Genomic DNA, 21,878 nt, shown 5'->3' with positions numbered 1-21,878 from the left:
AGTGATGGAGGTGGCACGTTAACTCTATTGGCAACGGTTGAATATTTTTCATCCTATTTCCTGTGATTTAACAATTGAATTCTGCACTTAATCAAACTGGAATCTCGCATCAACAATAAAAATCACATTGATGCGTATAGATCAGTGGTTTCAAAGTGTCAATGAGCAACTGACAGAATGTTACACTGAAGTACTGTAACTCACACTGAAGTACTATTACTGTAGTGCAATTTGCTTTATCTAGCCAGCAGCAGGTGGTGTCATCAGTTTGTAAACTATCTTACTGATCTATTGAAGATACAAGGTATTCCCTCTAGAACCTTGCACACTGGGTCTTGCCTGTACCTAAAAGCAGGTAGGACTTACCAGCAGGAGCTGATACCATGCAGGTGTCCATTCTGCTGCTCCATTTCAGATGTCTTTCTGGGATTGGAAGAAGCTGCTCACAAGGCTGCCTGCTTAGCAGTTGCTTCAGCTTCAGTTTGGGGTTACAATTTTCTTGGTCATCCCCAAAAACAGCCTTCAGCTTTCACAGTCCCCACAGATTATGGTATCGTCAGAAGCTGGAGGTAGGCAGTCATTTAAAACCAAAACCGAATTCAAAACAACAATAAAAAAAAAAACCAAAACGAAACCAACACAACAAGAAGAAAACCTAACACTGGACAAGAGGCTTAGACCACAGGAGGCACTGGAATTAAGCATTTGGTGTTTTAATTATCACGTGGACTGCTCTGTAAGCACAGCCATTCTTACATACAATTAAAAAAAAAAAAAAAAAAGCACATGCTTTAAATGCCTTCTACCAAAACAGCCAGAAGGTGGAGAAGGGCTTCTGACTGGAATTTTTACCTTAAGAAATTTTCAGTCAAGGATCCGATGACAAGACTGCATGGCCATTTTGCTTTCTAAAACTCTAGGTGGCTCTGAGATGAGCAGATCATCCTCACCTAGTGAAGAATTCTGCTCAGTGTTCACGAAGTTAGGAATGTTAAATTTCGTAAGACAATTCAGGTCCTCCTCTAATGTTCCACCGCTCCTGGAAACTTCCTGGAAGTGGATATTACTCTCCAGATCTGGACCTTTCTGACTTTGTTGCGCTTTGTCGAGATGTTCCACTTCATTAATGCAGAAATGGAAAAGTGACCGGGACTCGTCAGCTATTTGACGAGAAAAGACTCTCTCCGACTCCAAAGGTCTTCCAAAATCTGCCACGAAGCTATTCATCCGAAATCTTTTTTCAGAAGATTCTGTATTTCTAGGGAAAATAAAAGTACAGTGAGACTATGAATTTAGAATTATTGGCATTCTTAGCAGCATGTCTGGTTTCAGCAGTTATTATAACTAGGAAGAAAGAAAACCCTTCAGCTCGTCTCTGAGAGTTACAAGCCAGCAGTGTTTATTATTTTCCACTGAAGCTACTTTGCCTTGATTTTGAGTGGTAATTTTCCATGGGAATAAGTTACAAATGCCAGCACTCTTTAATGGCACTTCTAGCCATCAGTGTAATTCAATAATCTGCTCACACCACTGAATGAGCTCAGAACTACTGTACAGAATTTCCTCATAGAGCAAGCAGTAGAAGTTTAAAATAAACGTTTCATAGAAGGCTGTGAGAATAATCTTTCATAGCTGGAACCTTTCAGAGACATAGGCAACACTGCTGTCATTAAAGACGTAATTTGGGTGGTCGATTGTCTAGATATCAAACCACCTTTCACACTGATCTCAGCCACTGACACTCAGATTTCCAAATTAGAAGAGTGCTGTAAGGACTGGGTGGCTTAAAATTTCAGAAACATAGCACGGGAAAGACATCTTGACATCTCTCTTTTCTGGAAGTGTTAGTTCTGCAGAACAGCTGCAGTCTACATAGATTTGTGAGAGGCCGTCAACAGCTGGGGGTGAGGAAAGCTCGAGGTAGATGATGAAGCTTTACAGATAGCAATACATTCTCTGTCAGCCTGGCTTTATATGCTGTCATCACCAAAAGCAAGTTATTTGCATCTGAAAGGCAGTAAAGGCTTTCAGAGATGAGTAGTGAAAAATGGAAACATTCTCAGGATAGAATTATTTTGCTAAGTAAGCATTGCTAAATTATATCACTAAGATGTGGACAAGTAGCAGATGCCACTGAAGCCAGATATTTGGACTCCTGAAGGTGCATGCAACACTTACTGACACAGGCTGAACACTGTAGAGTCTGCTGGAAGAGTTAGATTACAGGCTTCTGAAAGCCTCATCTGGCACGTTCATAAATCTATCCCTAAAGCCTTCATGTACAGAGGATGCTCACCATCAGTCTTTCACTCAGAGTTAATCACAGAGATCCCTCCCATCCAAGTGCTAATTTACATTCATTACATGATGTGAGAATTAGAGCCTAACAAAAGCAGTTACATTAGACTTCAAATCAAAACAGCACTCCAGCTGGTGGAAACAGTGTTGGTTCATTCTGCATTTCAAAGTGAAGCGTGTAGAAGAAGCATAATTTTTAAACTGATGTGAGACTGGAGTAGACAAAAATCTGCTGTAAACCCAGCAGGAATCAAACTGTACAGAACAATGCTGCAGTAATCTTTGGGACAGATAACTGCAGTTACGTATTTATAAAGCACCACTCTGAATGAGAGTTGCTTCTACAGTTCTGTGACAGAGTAAAGCTGGCAAGCACATTAAGAAGAAACATTATAAGCTCACAGAGAAATGATTTAGGAAGAAAGCAAGTTCATAGTAAGGGAAATTCCTTTATAACCCTAAAAGCTGTAAAGGCTCACTGCACAGAAGAGCACCCAGGATTGGCAACAGCAGTCTGATCTCAGTGGATGAATAGAAGATGCAGATAAATTTTAAAATGACCATAATGTTGAGAATTCATTCAGAATAATCCTATAATCCTATCAGGAACACATTGTCTAGTATATAGTCATCTCTTGAGATTCTGAAATTCACATACACTGTTCCTCCTGTACTGTGAGGGACATTTTTTTTTTTACTAGACTAGAAACATCTATAGTCCTTCCCATTACAGTACTCAAACATACGTCAGTGTGTTCTATTTAGAAGATTCATAAAACAAGAAAAGCAGTCTCAAATCCCAGGTTTATATTTGGAGGACCACAGCAGGGAGAACAACCATTTGGACACCAAATCCCTACTGAATATTTGGGCCAAAAGGACTCTTGAGTCCCAGAAGTTATCAGCAAGAGCAGGATGGTGAACGCCAGCCATCTTCAGTGTCAAAGGTACTGAAAACCACTCAAAATGGTTGGTTCATTGGCAGTGAATAACACAGGGAACTAAGCTCCCTTTTGGGAATTTTCCAGCCTGCAGTGCCAGGCTCTGGTTGCTAGACACAGTATTAAGCAGATATGCAGAAAAAATGCTTTTTATTTTTTGCACAAGCTGTACTGTGCACCTACTAATTCAAGAGAACAGAAAAAGAGTGCTAAAGGCATTGTTCCTGTAACTGATTACATTTCTGCCTCTCCTCATCCATGCCCTGAACCTTTCCCCTGGGCTGAGGATGTTTCCAAACTTGAACATCTTGTATAATTTTAAGAAGTGTATGCTATCATACCCTTTTATAGTGAGCCAAGAAAAGAGTACTACTAGAAAAGTCAGAGTACTCTATTTTGGATCCATCCATCTGAATCTCGTTACATTTATCTCTCACGTTAATGTTACTTTAAAGAAATGCCAAATTGACTTACTGAAGTCAGAGACATGTCTATCAATCAGGATGGCTTCCTCCCGAGACCATTAATATCTATTTCTTAAGGACAGCTGCAAGGCAGCCCACAAATGAAGCAGTGAGTCATAAAGAATCCAGTCAGTCCTAGAGACAGAAAGATGCAGGCAAAACAAACCCACAGTCTACTCTGTTTTCACCTTTTAGCAGGTATTTATGTTGTCCAGTCTTTATATACGTGTAGCAAAAACAAAAGGCATCAATACCTCAATACTCTTAGCTTATTTCTGGATGCTCTATTTGCAGTACCATACATAGTAGGCTATAAATACCAAATCCAAAAAATAAAAAATAGTGCTCAAATTTGTTACAAGTGCCCATCTAGCGTATGTAGTAAGTGGGAAAATATTTGAGCATATAGCTTCTCAAGGCTGCAAAGGAATTTTAAAATACATATAGAAAGAAATTGAGTGGGGTTTCTTCAACAGCTGAAGAAAAGCATGAAGATTTAGACTGGAAGGGAACTCTGGAGGTCTTGAGTCCAATGCCTTGATGAAAGTAAGGCATGCCCAGGCTGCTTGAGGCTTTCTCTAGATGCAGAAGCTGAGTGGAGATGGAGGTTTCACAAACTCTCTAGACAATCTGTTCCCACAGTACTGTGGAAGTAACAAGTGCAGAAGATATCAAGCAGCCCTCTGTTACTTCAGAGTCCACTTTTAAAAGCAAACAATCATTTTGATAAATATCTATGTAAAATTATCGTGTATTTGACTTCATCACTTCCACTCCCGTTAGTATTATGCATATGAGATATAAACTTGGATGTTTAATGAAGAAAAAAAATCTGCAGGGAAAAGAGCTAGAATTTACGTAAATTAAATATATTTGGTAGCATGGTGTGGCTTTATTTTTTTTTACTTGAAATAATGCATGAAGAAAGCTAAAATACCAGCTACAAAATTCAGCAAGTCAGTTCTGGAAAGCTGAATTCTTATGCCTCTGCTTCTTTCTCACAGAAGCAGCAATGCACAGAACCTCACAATTCTTGCAGGTCTTCCGTAACACGGTCCTGCCTCTAGAGATCTGCTATCACAAGCTTTCAGGCAGAGCCTACATTATGACTAAATAACAATGGGTAGGCAGAGAAAGGCAGGCTGCTTCTGTGATAACCACAGGCAATTGCCTCTCACAATCAGCTTCTCATGATTACTACCTGCCTGTAAGACCCCTCCAGTGAGCCTTTTTATTTCTACCTGATGAGAAGCAAACCCGAGAGGAAGAAATGTGAGTTCAGATGGGATACTGGCAGCTGCATGCTGCACAACTGCTTTAAGTATGAGACTTGCAGATAAATGCCTGAGCCAGGATATGGTCTGCACATACTTAGCAGCCAGAAGGAAGTGGAAAAAGGCTTAGATTGTGACTAAGAGGACTCTGGTGTTAGGAAGTATGGAGCTGGATCTGGTCTTCAGCATCTACTGCAATTTTTCAGCAGAAACCAAGACTCTTGGAAGCTTGTGAGTACAGGGTAAGGGAACGTCTTGCTAATTCAATTGATAACTACATTTTGGACTTCAGCATATAAAACCTTCCAGTCTTCAACTGGTTAGTGTCTGCATGCCATTTTATTTGTATTCTCTCTGCCAATAGCCACGTTTCTCTGCTCCACTCATCATAAGGTGAGCTTAGTTTGAATTACCCCTGTTAGGTGGGGAGCAGTCATCTAAAGCCACATGTGGTTGGCAGCCTACCTACTGACCTCCTTTCAGCCTTGATGTGCATCCATGTGGTAATTCCAACTTCTTTACTGCATGCTACATACTACTTGCTAAATAGAGAATGCATTAACATGTACTTCTACAAAATTGCTCTCCGACAGACGCTTGGAACAAAAAACATTTTAAACAAAGACACACAGCAGCCTTTCCTAAGAATGGAGCAGAAAAGGGCAGTGCAGATCCAGCGCAACCTCAGCACTGCCACTGGTTGCTCATGGTCTGCTGAACACCAGAGGTGCCACATTCACTTTCCAGACTCACTCTTGATGTGGTGCTCCTGTCTTCGTCAGCAAGGTCAAAACAAAGAACATGAAGATGACAAAAACTGCAAGACCAACCCAAAATCCAATCACAATGGAATCTGTCAAAAAAAGAGAAAACAATACGATCAGTATTTCACCTACACTTGCAGAAACTCTGCAGCCTGACTGCTAATTCCAAAAGATTTTGCATCTTATTCCTGGTGGAAAAAAGGAGAAGGATGCCAAAGCCCTCCTTTGTAGCCTGGATTTAACTTCTTTCTAGACAAACCAGAAACAAACTGAAAGAGTGAAGGGGCTGGATTCTCCTGGCTGTTAAACTAAGAGCAGCTCCTTTTGTTATCCTTGGCCCACGTTCAAGCATTGCTTTGGAAACAATGTCAGTGCTAGCACAAAGATTAGAGGATTATTTGACTTTCAGCAAAAACCTCTGTCCCTGTAGCACTGAGTTACTGTTATTCTGAATGATTTCTCTTCTGAGGCCACAGGGCTTCTAGTTTTTGATGGATCACTTAGGCATAGGAAGATTTTGCTTCCTTTCAGTGGTGAAATAGAGGCTTCTAAAGTAAATGAAAACACAGATTTTCTGTTTGCTACCTTAACAAACATCAACAATGAACATCTAATTTTTGAGTTTCTGACTTCCATACAGAAAACTGTAACACAGTGTCAAAAGGGTCAAACGAATTTGGACAAAAATCAATTAAAATGCAATAGCCTCGTCAATGCAATTGCAGTCTGACTGTTATCCAGAAATGAAGCCTCTTAGAAGTAACCTAGTACATACCTTCCTGCTTCATGGCAAGATAAAACACAGTTCATCCATTCTAGAGAAATAGCTGTCTAGCCCATTAAAAAACCTTCACGAGGAAGGTTCCAGACCAGCAATCCAGCCCAAATGCTGTTATTACTGTTTTCCTATGTCCAATTAGGCCTCCCCTGCTCTAATAAAAGCCCATTGCATCTTATCCCACACTCAGTTCAAATAGTCTGCTATAGCTTCTGCCTGGGCTTCCCTAAAACGTGTGGCACTTGTCCATACACAGAAAACATACTTACTGTTCTCATTTACAGCAAATGGATCTGTACATAAATCACCAGCACTATGTAAAACATATCTAAGTCTGCTTATGACTTCCCAGTAGACCTAAAGCTGCTTCTGAACACATCTCAAAACGTTTAGTAACTTGATTAAGAGATGGTACACGTGGGACAAACCAACAACAATCAGCTGGTAGGCATAGCCCAAATCTACAGAGCATGAAGCCAAAATGTGGTCTGGTCCAGGACCCACAGCCTGCAGGTGCTTTTTCACCTATCCTTCAGTTGGTTATTCTTAGTTTATGCAAATATGCAAACTGTCACTGTAAAGTTCAAACCAATAATGTAGGGGCATGCCAGAGGAAAGTCTTAGGACTATCTCTCTTTACACAGCTACTATTGAACGTCACAGATCTGCTTGCCCCACTGCAGCAGACAGAGCACACACTAACCAAAATATTGAATGCTCAGTCTCGCCCTTAGGACTAACTGAAGACTCCAGAAAACAGGAATTGGGTAACCTGCCTGCCGCTTGGCCCCTGTGGTTAATCATGCACCCGCTGTGAAACATCTTCCATGTTAAAGGAAGATCTGGAAACTGGAGATCAATTCAAACCATTTGATCTTTCTGTGTGAAGTAGAAGTGTACCTGCTGTGACTCAACATTGTCTCCCTGTGAAAATACTTTATCACAATCAAGTCACTCCTTAATCTCATTTTCTGATACACTAAGCAGGTTTAGCTTCAAGTCTCTCTCTGCAAGGCTTTTTCAATCTGTACTCTTCCACATCCTTTCCACTCAACATCTTTGTAAAGAAACTGAAGGGCGATTCAGCTGTAGATCTTCACGATGAATGGAAAGTAGAGTGTGGTATAAATCACCCCATGCTGACGCTCACCACATTTTTTAAAAAGGAATACTCCTTTTAGCTTCAAGCATAATGGTAAGAGTTTATTTCTGCAAACCTGTGCATTATGAACCCTGAATTAGTTTCAGAATAATTTTGCAAGTTTAGTCTGTACTCAGTGTTTGCAGATGCATTTTTTTAATAAAAAGTATTAAAAAAGAAATGTTTTCTGTGTATTGGGTTGTTTTGTGAACACTTATCTCCACTGATCATTTTACCTCAGTTTTCTCTGCTTTCTAAAACAAGCTTCTGAATTCCTTTTTATATAGAATCATAGAATCACAGAATGGCCTGGATTGAGAAGGACCACAATGATCATCTGGTTTCAACCCCCCTGCTACTTGCAGGGTCACCAACCACCAGACCAGGCTGCCCAGAGCCACATCCAGCCTGGCCTTGAATGCCTCCAGGGATGGGGCATCCACAACCTCCTTGGGCAACCTGTTCCAGTGCGTCACCACCCTCTGTGTGAAAAACTTCCTGCTAATATCCAACCTAAACTTTCCCTGCCTCGCTTTAAAACCATTCCCCCTTGTCCTATCACTATCCACTATCGTAAACAGTCTTATGTTTTACAGCCAGCTATGCGTCACCGTCAGCCTGAATCACCTAAACTGGAGTCCATACCCCTTTCAACTTTCCAACATAAGTTACAGACATACATTAACATCCCTTCTCCAGTTTGGGTGGCATCTTTTCTTGTAGACTCCTTTCTAGGACAAAGATCTGAAAGAAATTTGGTAGAACTCAAATTCATACATCCACCAACATTCAAAGACCATTCTGCCATGAAGGCCCTTCCTGATCTCAGGGCAGAAGAATAAGAAGGGCTCTCAGCCATTTCTGATTTTCAGGCCAGCTGAGTTGGTGTTTTCTGTATGAATGGCACCACAGATATTTTCTGTCTACGCTGCACACCTCCACACCACTTGCTCAGGCCTTTTATTCCCTTGCCTCCTTTACAACTCACTATACAATACACAGATAAACCAACAGCACCCTTTTAACTTCACACTGTAAGCCAGATCACTAAAGCAGAGCCTCTCTTGTTGCTTTCATGTCAGTTTTTTATCACTGATTCTGATTCTATCATTACAGCAGAACTTAGAATAGCACAGGTGATGAAGATGGAATATTCCCTAGTGGGAATATGTCTACAAAACCTCAACATTGCTATTTGTGGTGCCTGCCTCTTGAGAATTTAAGATTTTGTCAGCAAACGCTGAAAATCACCTTGCTATTCCAAATATTATGAGATTTAAGATTTCTTATACGGTTTGGAAAAAAAAAAAAAACAAAACACCAAAAAAAACACCACTGTCAGTATTCAAAGTCTTCCATGACAACGCAATCTTAACATAATCTCTTCTCCTCCCTCCTCCACAAGTTTCAATTTCTATTAAATGAAATGTCTGATCACGTTGCCTCCAAATTCAACAGGCCAAACTCAGCTGGAGTTATCCAGAACAAGAAACTTATTGATACGACATCATCAACACAGGCATAGGATGTATTTACTCACACATTTTTATGAAACTAATATCAACCTGATTGAGAATGCATGCGGTAACATAAATCCAACCTATCAGTAAAAAGTCACTGATTCAATACTTCTGTTAGCCTCTTTTTCATAAATGTATCACACTCTACCTGAAAAACAGTTGTTCCTTCTGTCCCAATAATAAGCGTGGTCCAGAACCCTCCTGCTCTACAAACAGCAGATAGGCACTAAAGATGAGCTACCATGCCCAGCATGGCAAACAGCTCAACGGCAATTCAAGATTTGGTTTGCCATTAGGCCTTCAGCAAGACAGAAGTAACTCCTATTTGTGTTTTTTCATCCTATACCACTCTGACACACAGAGCTAAAAAGATGTTGTACATCCTTGAGCTCAAAGAGGGTAGGTTCAAGCTCAAATAGGGTATGTTTTGAAGCTCAGAGAAGGTACATTTAGTTTAGATAGAAGGAAAAAGTCTTTTACAGTGAGGGTGGTGAGGCACTGGAACAGGTTGCCTAGTGATATGATGGATGCCCACACTGTCACTGGAGTGACATTACCAGTGACATTGTTACTGGAGACTTCCAAGGCAAGGCTGGATCAGGCCATGGGCAGCCTAATCTAGCTGTGGTGTCCCTGTTCATTGCAGGGGAGTTGGACTAGATGGCCTTCAGAGATCCCTTCCAACTCTAAGAATTCAATGATTCTACACACATCAGCTAATCTTTGTAATAGAGTTTGGCCTCTGATTTGGTGGAGGAAGATGAGGAGGATAAAGGCAGATAAAATTAGAAACATGAGAAAAGCTAATCTACATTTTTCAAGTATCTAATATTTGTAAAAATGCAGAGAGTAAGCATCAGATTTTTGTAAATTGTAAAAACCAAAATTGTAAAGGTAAACTACAATTTGGGCCAAAAAGCAACTTTTGCTCCAGTTCTTGTTTTCTAGGCACGTTAAAAACTTCAGCAAGTTCTTCCTGACTCTCCCAGTACCACGCAAAACCCTCCCAGCTGTGCAGAAGCAAGGCAGACAGGCGTTCCTGGGCTACCAGCTGCCACTGCAAGCACTCCTTTTCCCCAGTCTGAATCCTCATTGTGGTAAGCAAGACATGAAGTGTGCACCCCACCCCAGACCAGTGCTCCAGTACTGGATGGGGCCCCTTCCTCACTACTTCAAAGACTGGTGCTCAAACTCTTGCCCAGGGTACTCAGCTCAGAAGCAGTGGAATAAGATGGTTTGCTTATCTTTGGTAAAGTGCTTGCAATGCCTTCCATAGTTTTGAGTTTCTGGGCTTTTTAGTTGTTGTTTTTTTGTTTTGGTTTGGTTTGGTTTTTTTGTTGGTTTTTGCTTTGCTTTGTTTTTTAATTAAAAACTTCCTTCCCTCCCTCTCAAAAAACAAATTTTCTAGAAGTCAAAGCTATTGAAACTAAACACTGTTATGCACTAGCTTGTCCCAGTTAAATGATCTCCCAATTTCTACACATATGTTTCATTTCTCTGGTCTCCGTCCTCCACTTTTTACTTGTACAGTTATTAAGCAGCTTCAGCATTTGGATGACACTGAATTTAGCACAAACGTTCCATAAAGAAATTCCTAATGATAAAAGTTTCTTCAGAAAAAAGAATTTTCTTTTTTTAAGTCTCTGAAAGTTTGAAACTTATTTTTTAGGAAATAAAATCGAAAGCAGTAAGGCTGCCCATTAATGCCTTTTTTGCATTAATGGGAACAGGAACAGAATAACATGGATCATAGCAAGCAGTAACAAGATGTAACACTTCAGTTCCTAGAAGCGTGATAGTCCCCAGTAATAATGAATTTCTAATACAGTCAAGAAACTCATAGTGTTCCTATACATAAGGAAAGCAGTCAAAACAAACAAACAAAACTATAATAATCTAATAAACTATTTGTTGAAAAAAATTGGAGAGATTTCAGCACAATAATCACTTATAAGTGAAGAGCAGGAATTTTAAGATGGGGAAGCACAGCTGAAATAAAACACATCTGTACTGAACTTACATTTATGAGCCTTCAGGCCTTCAAATGACACTGGTCCATACTCATAGTACTCATACTCCCAGGTGTAATCAGAGTTAGACAAGGCCTGCTGGGAGGTTCTGTTAGAAATCAACCTCAGGGCAGACATCTCGCACCTAAATAAATATATCCTATGGATATGAAATGCATTAGTAAAGAAACACATATTTCTAACACATCTTTGATTTTAGAATCATATCTTTGATTTTCAATGCCTGTATAAGCGTACAAAGTACCAAAAGCAGGCTTCTCAGAATATAATTTTTAGAGTTGAAAAAGTACTGAATCCCAAAGACTACCATGCTTGGCAGCTTACAACGAATGCTGCCATGAGATTCTGTGTGGAGAAGTGGCCAGAGTGCCAAGCTCAAAGTGTTACATCACTCATACAAAGTCCAGCTGGCACCCTGGAATAACACTCTTTTACGTCTTCCTTAAAGAGCCAGACAATGAGTGAGAACGCATTGGCAGCAAGCTCATGGATTACCTGAGGGACAGACAAAAGGCTGAAGGGCAGATTGATATTCAGAGGGACCCAGACAAGCTGGAGAATTCAGCTGACAGGAACCTGAATTAACACAAGTGCAGTCAGCGCGTCAAGAGAAGAATTTCTTATTCTCTATTCAGCACTGGTGAGACTGCACCTGAGGGACCATATCGTAAGTAACTGGAAGACATGGACATATGCTAGAGTCAGTCCAATGGAGGGCCACCGTGATGGTCAGGGAGCTGCAGCAAAGGATGCATGAGAGGCCAAGGGAATTGGGTTTGCTCAGCCTGAAGAAGAGAAAGCTCAGGGGAGACCTTAGTGCTGGCCTACTGTCAAAGTCACAGTCAGAGGGCAGAGGGTAGACTGGCCAGATGTGGACAGCAACAGAGCAAGAGGCACCAGATACAAGTTGATTTGTGAGAAATTTCTGTTTGACATGAGGAAAAATTTACCTGATTTAATTGAACATGCTTTGAGCAGGAGATCAGACCAGATGACCACCAGGGGTCCCTTCCAACCTAGATTTTTCTGCGTGAGAAGCGTTTCAATGTGCTGCTAGGGAAGGAAAATAAGACAGGAGTGATTTTTCCCAAAGATCAACAAGAACTGCAATCCAACACTTATCATCATTAAAATTAGCCTAATAGACATTCTGTCATTACAATATTGAAACACTGCACTAGGAATGTGCATTTTTCAGAACGTTAGACAGTTCTACACACATCAGAAGAAAGCACGTCTTTGCACACTTGCTGCAGCAGCTGGAATCAGAACATCTGTTATAAGTAGCTTTATTATAAAATGGCATTCCATAAGAAACTATTCAGTGCTCTTCTAAAAGTAAATTGAGCTTTGGGTAATTTTGCATTCAGTTAAAGCCCAGCAGAATGAAGACTTCATGCAGTGTGTAAAACTAATGCAGTTAGCTGTTCTCTGTACAAGGAAACCCCACAGAATACAACTTCAAATCCAGATAAAACTTCTTGGAGAAACAAAAAGAAGAAAATAGAGGTCTCTAAGTAACCACGTCACTCAAAACAGCTGAAACTTCAGTCCTTCCATTAGATTGAGTAAAGCTGTGTGCAAGTAAAGGACATTGTTCAAATGCTGGAAGGGCCACGTATAAAGAACAGGAATGGGGCACAAAGTGAGGAACACATATTCACCCAAAACATACAAGCAGACATCCAAGCTCTTTAAAAAGAAACAAAAAAAGGGTTCTCCTTCTGTAATAGTAAGTGAAAAAATATATAAAGCAATAAATAGGCCTTGTTTTCAAACTCAAACCAGTTTAGTTTTCAGCACTGGCAATTCACCCCACATTTATTTGTATAAGGACAAAGTGCTTCACATTACCCTCACCCTCCTTCAGCCTCTAAGAAAGCCCCCAGATGGATAAATAGCATGAAACACAGAAGGCCAGAAATGAAGAAAGGTTACTGCTTGGAATGGACAATCCAGTTCATGGCCCAGCACCTTCATATGATGCAAGATGACAGGAAAAAGTGAACACTTTTATGTACTTGTGTTAACCAGGGAAGTTCTTCCCTTTCTTTCTCAGTGAGAAAAACTTCCCCTATTTTCTGGAACCCAAGAGGATATCTGATCAAGCTTTAGATTTGCTTTTAAATTCAGCTAATTTAGCTGCTGCTTTCTGGGAGAAGCAAATGGCACAAAGGGAAAACTATGATTCTTGTCCTAATTTGTTCTCAGCACAGTTGTCCCTGCATTTCATTTTTGTGACTAAACCCTGTGGGTTCCCATCATCTTTTCCCCTTCTCCTCAATGTTTTCTCAATGATGCATCTCTTGCCAAATTTTATTATACATTCTGTCTAAGCCTGCTTATCTCTTTAGCAGCATTTTAGAGAAGTCTTTCACTTAAATATTTTTCATACTGCTTGTTCATTGTTACCTTCTCTCTTTCAGTATTATAATAAAAGCTGAACCGGAATCTGCAGTCAGAAAATTTCAGCATAGGTTACCTGAAGAGTCAGAAAAATGCTGCTTCTTCTACCTCAAACACAAGCAAATGGGATTAATTGGGCCACATGCAGGTCTCTCTCCCTCTCCAACTAATCACTATTGTCCATTTATGGTCTATTTGGAGAAGAGTCACTTCTACAACACCAAAAATTTGTCCTGCTTCAGCTGTAGGTTCAGACAAATAGCTTCAGTGTATCGCCACTGGCTAAAAGCATTTCTATGCTTACTTCTGTTGTAAGCACTAAGCCACTATCAGAGAAAGCTAACTGAAATTTTGGCCACCAGCTCCCAGGGTAATCTGCAGGGTGAGCTAGCAGCCTGCTTCGTGCATCTGCAAGGTGCAGTGGGACAGGGAAGGAATCTGGATTCCAGATAAGGGATTCTAAAAAGGAATTTGCCCAGGAAACAGTCAAAAACTCTTTTTTTTTTTTTCCCCAAGTAGACAGCAGTGATACATCCCCCACCTCCAAAGCATGACAGGGAGCTCCTCTGAGTGGCCTTGCTGAATTTGTTTTGTTTTTCTGTAGAGGCCATAAGGAGTTAAGGCAAACACCAAAGTCCCTCTGTTACCTTCAGTGTGTACCAATGCTGGCAGCCTTCCCTCACCCTGCTTCATTACTTTCAGGAGCAAATGAGTGAGGAATAAAAGCTTCATTTGCTCTCTCAAGGAAACCCAAAATGAAGCCATGCTCTGTGCCACCAACCAGGAGATGCAAGCAGGTTAGTCACCTGTCAGTAAAAGGGCAAATCCTCACGGCCCTCTTCTGGAGCACTGGCTTGGTCTCTCTGCAGACTAAAGGATGTCAGCAGGTGGCTGCAGCTCCTGGAATTGAGTTATGCCTTCATGAGAACTTGTTCAGAGCCTTTGCTGAAGTTTGTAAGGTCTCAGCTGCCTCCCAGTGATACACATGCAAGCTATTTCAACTCCGCAGATCTATCTCTGCACAAAATCCACATCTCTGAACTGCAGCTGGACTATTTGCATCACTCTGGATATCATCAGCAAATCTGCTCTGCACAACCACTTACCTTTCACACAGACACCAAGGTTCTCTGAAACTGGACACACACCATGTCTGAAGCACAGTTTCATGGTTTAAGCTGCCACTGGGGCCACCAAGGCAAATCTGATTTTGTGTACATCTGGAACCGGCCTTGTATGTAACCAGCAACAACCACCTCCAAATCTGACCTGCACACACAACAGTAAATTTATGCAGACTGCAATCTACTTCTTCATATCTGAAGCAAGATAAACTACCAGTGAGGAAGATGCAAGAAATGAGGCACATTTTCAATCAAAAACTACATTAATTTTTCATGTTTCCATTCTGCTTACCGGTGCACAGTCTGAAAACTTGATCAACTTCTGGCCCCTTGCAAACAATGAACATCCCAGAAGCCAAACATGCACAGAAAGCAACAACATTTCGAACCGAGCAGTCCAAGGCTAAGTAAGCTGGTACATCAGTTCCACAGGCTAGGCAGTGCAATTAAACCAGAAGCTGCTGGCTATAGGAAGTTAATAACTCAGGCTGTTCCTTTGCCCTGAGTCCCCATAATAACAGCAATATTCTGGGGGGCAAAGGAACCAGCCTTCATCAGCACTGCACTGCTTTTTACTCCAGCCCAAGGTCTAAGAGATGCAATCACAAAGAAGCCAGTGAGGAAATGAAGCACAAACGTAGCGACTCTGCTCTGCTTGAGCTAAAACACACAGAACCCAGCTTTCTACAGCCCTAACCTATGGCTATTGTTTTGAACAAGCTCTGCCACTTTCAAGCGCAGATGAGAAAGGAGTTTGCAGGAAATACTTAGCCAAATGGTCTGTGCTTCTTTGCCAATTCACAAGATCCTAAATGTGCAGGACTTGAGGTGCAGCTCAAGGTCTTGTATGAGAAATATCCAATCTTCCTGCCTGCAACTAGAGAAGAAAGCAAGCAATAAAAATTCAAAATTTAGTAAGAAAAAAAAACCAACAAGATAATTGAAAACTGTACAATCAGAAATCAGTGCTAATCTCAAGTGCACAGCACCTGGGACTTATCTTTGAAGGAAATGAACTGATGTTAATAGCTCATGAAAAGCATCATTTGCACGAGCTATTGCGTGAAAGCAGTAAGAATGGTATTGGACTCATCACAGGAAGACTTTCTAACAATGGTAAGGAAAATCACTGTTTTAGTCACTGCTTATCCAGGGAACTAAGTACAAGAAATGAAAAATTGCAGACATCTGTACTGCATACTGCTGTATTATACCTCACATAGCATACTTTTTAATATCCTTACCATTGTCGAGTGTAAACTAGACTCCAATAACACAGTGCTCATACAATATGCATATGAATTACCAACAAATACTCTAGTTTTCCTTGAACACTTCATGTACTGTGGAGCTTTGCTGCAGCGTAGGAGGCCTCCACACCGTGTACAGTTCGCATGCAAATTGCATTGCTGCCATTTGTGCCTAGTTTAAAAGCAATTACTGTATGAATTTAAAGTAAAGTTTAACGTATGAAAGACAAAAACAGTTGGCTAAGTATCTTCCTAAAAGATCATAAACATGTATGCAAACACCAGTGCCCACTTATCAGCTCTGCTCAGTAGGGGCCACCTCAAGATGGGCAGAAAAACATACAAAATCATATTGCACTGCACTGACAGGCAACTAATGGATTTGAGAAAAAGTTGATACCTTGCATGCTCACTTTTAAGTCTTGTCTCTGAAGAAAGCTAAATTGTACCTAATGAGATATCATAAAAGCTATATATTCCTTCTATTCTTAAAAAGTTTCAATCCTGAGCTGATAATAAAGGTACAGGGAATTGTCAGAGTTAGCAGAGAGCATTGAAGCAGCTAGCTTAGTTTAAATGTGGTACCAAAAGCCTGAAAAATTACAGCCAGAACAGACAATTCTAAGACAGCATTATCTACAACCAAAAAAAGAGATATTAGACATAATTCCATGTATTTCCTGCAGCCAGGACAGGACTTTACATTCAATCTATCTTCATGCTTCAAAGCCTAGCTTCAGTTGAGTTCAAAAACCATAAATCAGATTTTGCCATCCTGAGCATCAAAATGAAGTATTACAAGTGTCCACACTTCCACCCAAATAATAAACCTCCACAAAAAACACACAATTTGACAGCTGTTTTAGTCACAGTAGAACAAAACTAACTCTTCCTTCTAAGCAAAGGCTGCTTTTCTAAAGAAAGAAAACTATATCTGAACAATAGGTTCTAATTTCAGAGCCACTGTAAAGAGCAAGGGTAATCCTTCCAGCTATTCATTGAAAGCCCAACCCCTCCATTGCACAGCACTGACCTTATGAGAAGCAGCAGGCTCACAAACACAGCACAGCTGTGGTTGGAGGAGAGCTCCAGGTCCACCTGTGTCCCCATCCTCTCAGTCCTGCACATATGGCAGCTCCACAACTTCAGGCCCTTCAACACTAGTCACACTAGGAAAAGCCCTGCCAGGGAGCCATAAACCACTGACATCTTTTCATTCCTACATTTGTACAAATGCTGACAGAAAGGTACAGGCACTCAACACCTCTCTGAAAGGACAGCTTGCTAGTACCTCAGCAGCTTAGAATTCTGCTCATTTTTAATCTTCTGCACTACAGCTTGTTTGGCTTTAACCCTTCAGTAAATATCATAGATAGAAGTCCCAGGCTGAGCTGTTACAGAAAAGCCTCAAGCATGTCCAACAAGGAGGTCAGAGGGAGCCATGCAGGAAGGTTGCAGAGGACCTGCCCTGAATGCATTAGTTTGGGCAGCATTATTTTCCTCAGTTTTCAAAACTAAGCTCACTTGGCAAAGAAGTCTTAATTTTTCTCCTAATAAATGCTTATTTTCACCCTCAGCTCAGAGCTCTGTCTTGGTTGTGCATCAATGAGAAAGATCAATGAAGCACCAGAGCTGAAAAGCAGAGTGGGTCTCTAAAGCCATCATCTCTGGGATGCAAAGCAGTGCTTGATCTTTTCAGTTTGAAAAGTCACTGAGGTATTACGTTTCTTCAAGAACAAAATAAATAACACAGCTTCTCTTGTAAACTTCCACACTGGGATGTGGAATGTGTTCTGAACTCCTGCAGTTCACCACCAACGCAATCAGCAAATGTTTCCAGCAGCCACTGAAATTGAATGTCTTTGGAAAGGGCAGACTGGCTCAGAGTTTTTTCAAGCCAGAACTGTTTTTATCTGCCTTTACATATAACCCTTCACTCTGGTGCTATGGAAGAGGCAAACAATGTACTGTAGTGCCTCAAATACAATTTCAGGTAAATACTTCCAAGCACACATCTGAACACTGTCATCCTACTCCCCATCTCATCCCAGTGATGCACCAGGCTACAAACAAGCAACAAGAGCCCAAGGAAACAGCAGCACAGCCAGGACCCACTGCAATGAGAATGCACAACAGAGCTTTAATTTATTTGTGTTCAAAGCTTGCCGGCAACATCTCACACCACTGGCTTGGGGACTGGAAACTTGATTTAAACTGCAAGAGTATCGCCTGAGCTTAACCTTAAAACCTCTTCTACCACGACGAGTGTGGTAGATGAACAGAGACAGAATAAGCACAGAACTCTGCCCAGCTCTTCTCACAAATTGGATTTTTTGGTTGATGTATTTAACACCGTTTTGCCTGCGACTGATGCACCGGATTGCCTCATTACTTGAGGCTGATGGAAGCCCTCAGCCTGTACGTCTGCTCCCTGCCTGGCTGCCTCCAGGGGTTGGCTCCTGCCGTAGAAATCTGACTTAATGCTCTGATTAGGAACCTGAATCATAGAACGGTTTGTGTTGGAAGGGGCTTTTAAGATCATCTTGTTCCAACCCCCTGCTATAGGCAGGGACACCTCCCCCTACACCAGGTTGCTCAAAGCCCCATCCAGCCTGGCCTTGAATGCTTCCACAGAAGGGACATCCACAACCTCGCAGGGCAAAACACCGATTTATTTCCGCCGTGGTCACGTAAATCTCCATCTCCGAGGGCTCGGAGGAGACCAAAGGGAACCGCTCCCGAGCAGAGCAGAGCAGAGCAGCCGTTTGGGAAGCGCCCGGAGCAGCTGCTCCGTGCTGTAGCGCAGAGCCGGGCAGCCGCTCTGACAGCACTGCCACTGCTGGACCAGAAAACTTTCTTTTTCCCCCCTTTCTTTCTTGCAGACACTCTAGGTTAGATTTTAAAGTTCGCTCACACGCTCATCAGTACGAAGGACAAAACTTTTTTATCCCATCCAAGCGGTAAAGCTTCCTACGGAAGCGGTACGTTTCCAGCTGGTGCTTCCCTCTCCAGACACGGGCTGTGGAGGAGCCGACCGGAGGAGCGAGACAGCAGCCTTTCCACAGCCAACGCATCCCACAGCGCCGAAGCCGCCCCGAGCGTTCTGCAGACGAAGGCAGTAACCCCGGAGGCTCCCCTCACACACTCGCGCCGCTCCCTCACAGCGCTGCCCGCCCCGCCAGCGCCGCGAGAAGCCCCCGCCGCCACACCGCCCGCCGCTGCCCTACCTGCTGTGGCGCCGCCCAGCGGCGGTGGCAGTAGCTGCAACACCGCACCAAACCGAGCCGAGCCGAGCCGAGCCGCGCCCGGCTACAGCCAATGAATCAGCAGCGGCCGCGGCCCCCCCGGCGGCATGGCACGGGCACGTGACGCACCCGGACCAATAGGCGGCGCGGGCGGGAGCTGTCCTAGGTGCTTGCTGCGGCGCGGAGCCCACACCGAAGCGTGGGCGGCCGCGGGCAGCCGGCGGGGCGGGAGCCGCGGTGTCGAGGGAAGGAGGGGAGGGGCGGCCGTTAGCACACGTTTTTCTTAGGCTTAACGGACGTTTCTGTATTTCAGTTTGCGTCTGTTACTCACTGGGTACCATGGGGAAGAGTCTGGCTCCTTCTTCGTCCACCGGTAAGGGCACACCAGTAAACACCTCAGAGCCAGGCTAAGCAGCCTCTCCTCAGACGTCAGCTGCTCCATCTTTGTGGCATTTAATCATCTTCACAGCCATCGAGTGGTCTTGCACAGCAGTAGAGCAGAGCCCTCACCCTGCTTTGGTACTTGCCATTGAACTTCCTAGTGAGTCCTTGCAAGTGCTCAGGCATTTATTCTTTAGCACCAGCCTCTCTTTATTGTTCAGACCCATTTGCCTTCCTGCACTTCACTGCAGGTCATCTACAAGTAAGGATATCGATGAAACCTCAGGTTTTCAACTCTTATTCTCTCCAGGCAAAGTTGTGATCTCAGACAGTTCTCTCATCTTCAACTCAGAAATATAAAACCAATGCTTATGCATCATCGCTATCAGAATCGAATAAGCACAATGGAACCTCCCTTCTACTGATTTCATTGACATTTAAAAGGCAGCATGACTCAGGATTTTGTTGAATTTCCTAGGCTTAAAAACAACTTAGCACTCCAATTTCCTCTCCAGGAAGGAAGTTCCATGTAGCCAATACATCACTTCCACTTCATCTCCTTTGATTTGGTCCTTCAAGGAAAGATTAGAGGCACCTAAATGCCAAATGCAGCAGGTGCCAAACAATGTGAAAGAGCATCCAGACTTCCAGGCTGGATGTGGCTCCGGGTAGCCTGATCTGGTGGTTGGCAACCCTGCATATAGCAGGAGGGTTTGAACTGGATGATCACTGTGGTCCTTTTCAATCCAGGCCATTCTGTGATTCTATGATAACTAATGAGATTTGTAGTATTTTCTCATGTTCTTGTTGTCAGTTTCTCTTACTATTGGCGAAAATACAGAATTCATTATTTTTCTGTAACAGCAACAAAATAAACATGCTCTTTCTGGATGAAATGTGGAACTCCGGAGGCACAAACTCTTGAATAAACATAAATCAGTGGGGTTTTCTAAAAGGCAAAGAAATTCTGCTGAGAGAAAGTAGAGAGCTGCATGCACTCAGATTGTGGCTAACCAGAATGAGAATGGAGCTTCATCTGCAGCATCTGCTCTCTTCTGGCTCTGCAACAGTGGCATCAGTCCAGTATACACAACAAGAAACTGCACTTACAATTAAAGCACAAATTGCAGATACGTTGTCAACCAGTCCTTCTTGCTTGCCAGATTTTTAGATTCGTGTAGTCAGTAGCTGCCTGAGCTTTAGCAGTCACCTAAAAAACAAGCAAGCAAACAAACAAACAAACAAAAAAACACTGGAACTTAATCAGACTTGATACCACCACTTCCAAAAAAGAAAAAAAGAAAAGAAAAAAGCAGTCTCGAAAGAGAACCTTGCAGTTCTTTCATATCTCAGGTGGTTCAAATGAAAGGCAACAGTGGGACTTGCCAGGATCACTTACAATTAGTATAATGTTGCAAGAATAAAGTTGCTTGGATGCATTTCTATGTTTGTAAAAAAGTTATAAAGAAGCAAACTTAAACATATTTACCTTTTTTTTTTTTTTTTTTTTTTTTTTTTTTTTCTGTACTGCACTCACAAAACTTCTCAGAGTTGCAGATCTGTGAAAAGGCCGCCTTAATGAGCTTTCCAGTGTTGTTGATGGCCAACCGTAGCAAATTCAAGGCTTCAAGGTCAACAAAAAATTGTTTTCTTTTTTCTCCCAAAGTACCTCAAGTTCCACAATTTATTCAGAATACTAAATTTCTAGCATGCATTCGTTTTTTCTCTGTGTGACCTTCATTCTGTGCTCTCTCTACAACCTGAATGTTCTGAACTAGATTTTAATAACTAAAAATACCATCAAGTAATGTCATGCCCAGTTTGCCACTCATAGCTGTTTAAAATTTGAACCAAATCTGACCCTGTCTAAATGATCATTGGCATCCTAATGTGATTAATTTTCTTACATGAGCACAATGCAGATACTACATGTAATTTGTCGTTATATTTAAGCACCAAATTTGCAATCTAATTTTAAGAATTACTTACAGTTGTTTGATTTGCCCTAATTCCCTTAAATATTCTTCTAGCAAGGTTTAAGCTTGGAAGAAACAAGCATCTCTTTTTACTGTCAGTGTTTGAAGCGTACAGCTCTCTTTGACAGACATCAAACATCCATAACCGAATCCTTGAGCAGCTCTCTCACCTCCAACACTTGCAGTTACCTCTCAGTCAATTTCAAATTATGAAAAGTAAGAATAAATTGCCTATGATACTTACAGTCTGTGCTTTAATGCCATGCCAGATTAGTCCTGTGACTGC

General features: G+C 41.9%; 1 protein-coding gene across 1 annotated transcript; it reads right to left on the bottom strand.

Annotated features, from left to right (window-relative positions):
• Positions 1–864: 864 nt before the first annotated feature.
• Positions 865–12,237, bottom strand: MRAP2 (melanocortin 2 receptor accessory protein 2). Its single transcript, XM_042822208.1, has 4 exons — positions 12,161–12,237; positions 11,201–11,349; positions 5,731–5,830; positions 865–1,258 (listed from the first exon to the last, which is right to left on the bottom strand). Exons 2-4 carry the CDS (start codon positions 11,325–11,327, stop codon positions 865–867), a joined length of 621 nt encoding a protein of 206 aa, XP_042678142.1. The 5' UTR covers positions 11,328–11,349; positions 12,161–12,237.
• Positions 12,238–21,878: the final 9,641 nt, after the last annotated feature.

The sequence above is a fragment of the Centrocercus urophasianus genome, unplaced genomic scaffold (assembly GCF_019232065.1).
Source record: "Centrocercus urophasianus isolate 14NV4802_14NV808 unplaced genomic scaffold, USGS_Curo_1.0 seq_10, whole genome shotgun sequence".
NCBI classification, from domain to species: Eukaryota; Metazoa; Chordata; class Aves; order Galliformes; family Phasianidae; genus Centrocercus; species Centrocercus urophasianus.
Note: the sequence above shows the minus strand (reverse complement) of the source record. Positions and strands in the feature narration are given on the sequence as shown.

Excerpts from the sequence above, each read along its gene's own strand:
- MRAP2 (XM_042822208.1), bottom strand. The coding sequence starts at position 11,327 with ATGTCTGCCCTGAGGTTGATTTCTAACAGAACCTCCCAGCAGGCCTTG. Across the intron at positions 5,831-11,200 it reads AGGCCTGAAGGCTCATAAAT|ATTCCATTGTGATTGGATTT; the intron begins GTAAGTTCAGTA and ends TTTTTTTGACAG. Across the intron at positions 1,259-5,730 it reads ACAGGAGCACCACATCAAGA|AAATACAGAATCTTCTGAAA; the intron begins GTGAGTCTGGAA and ends TATTTTCCCTAG.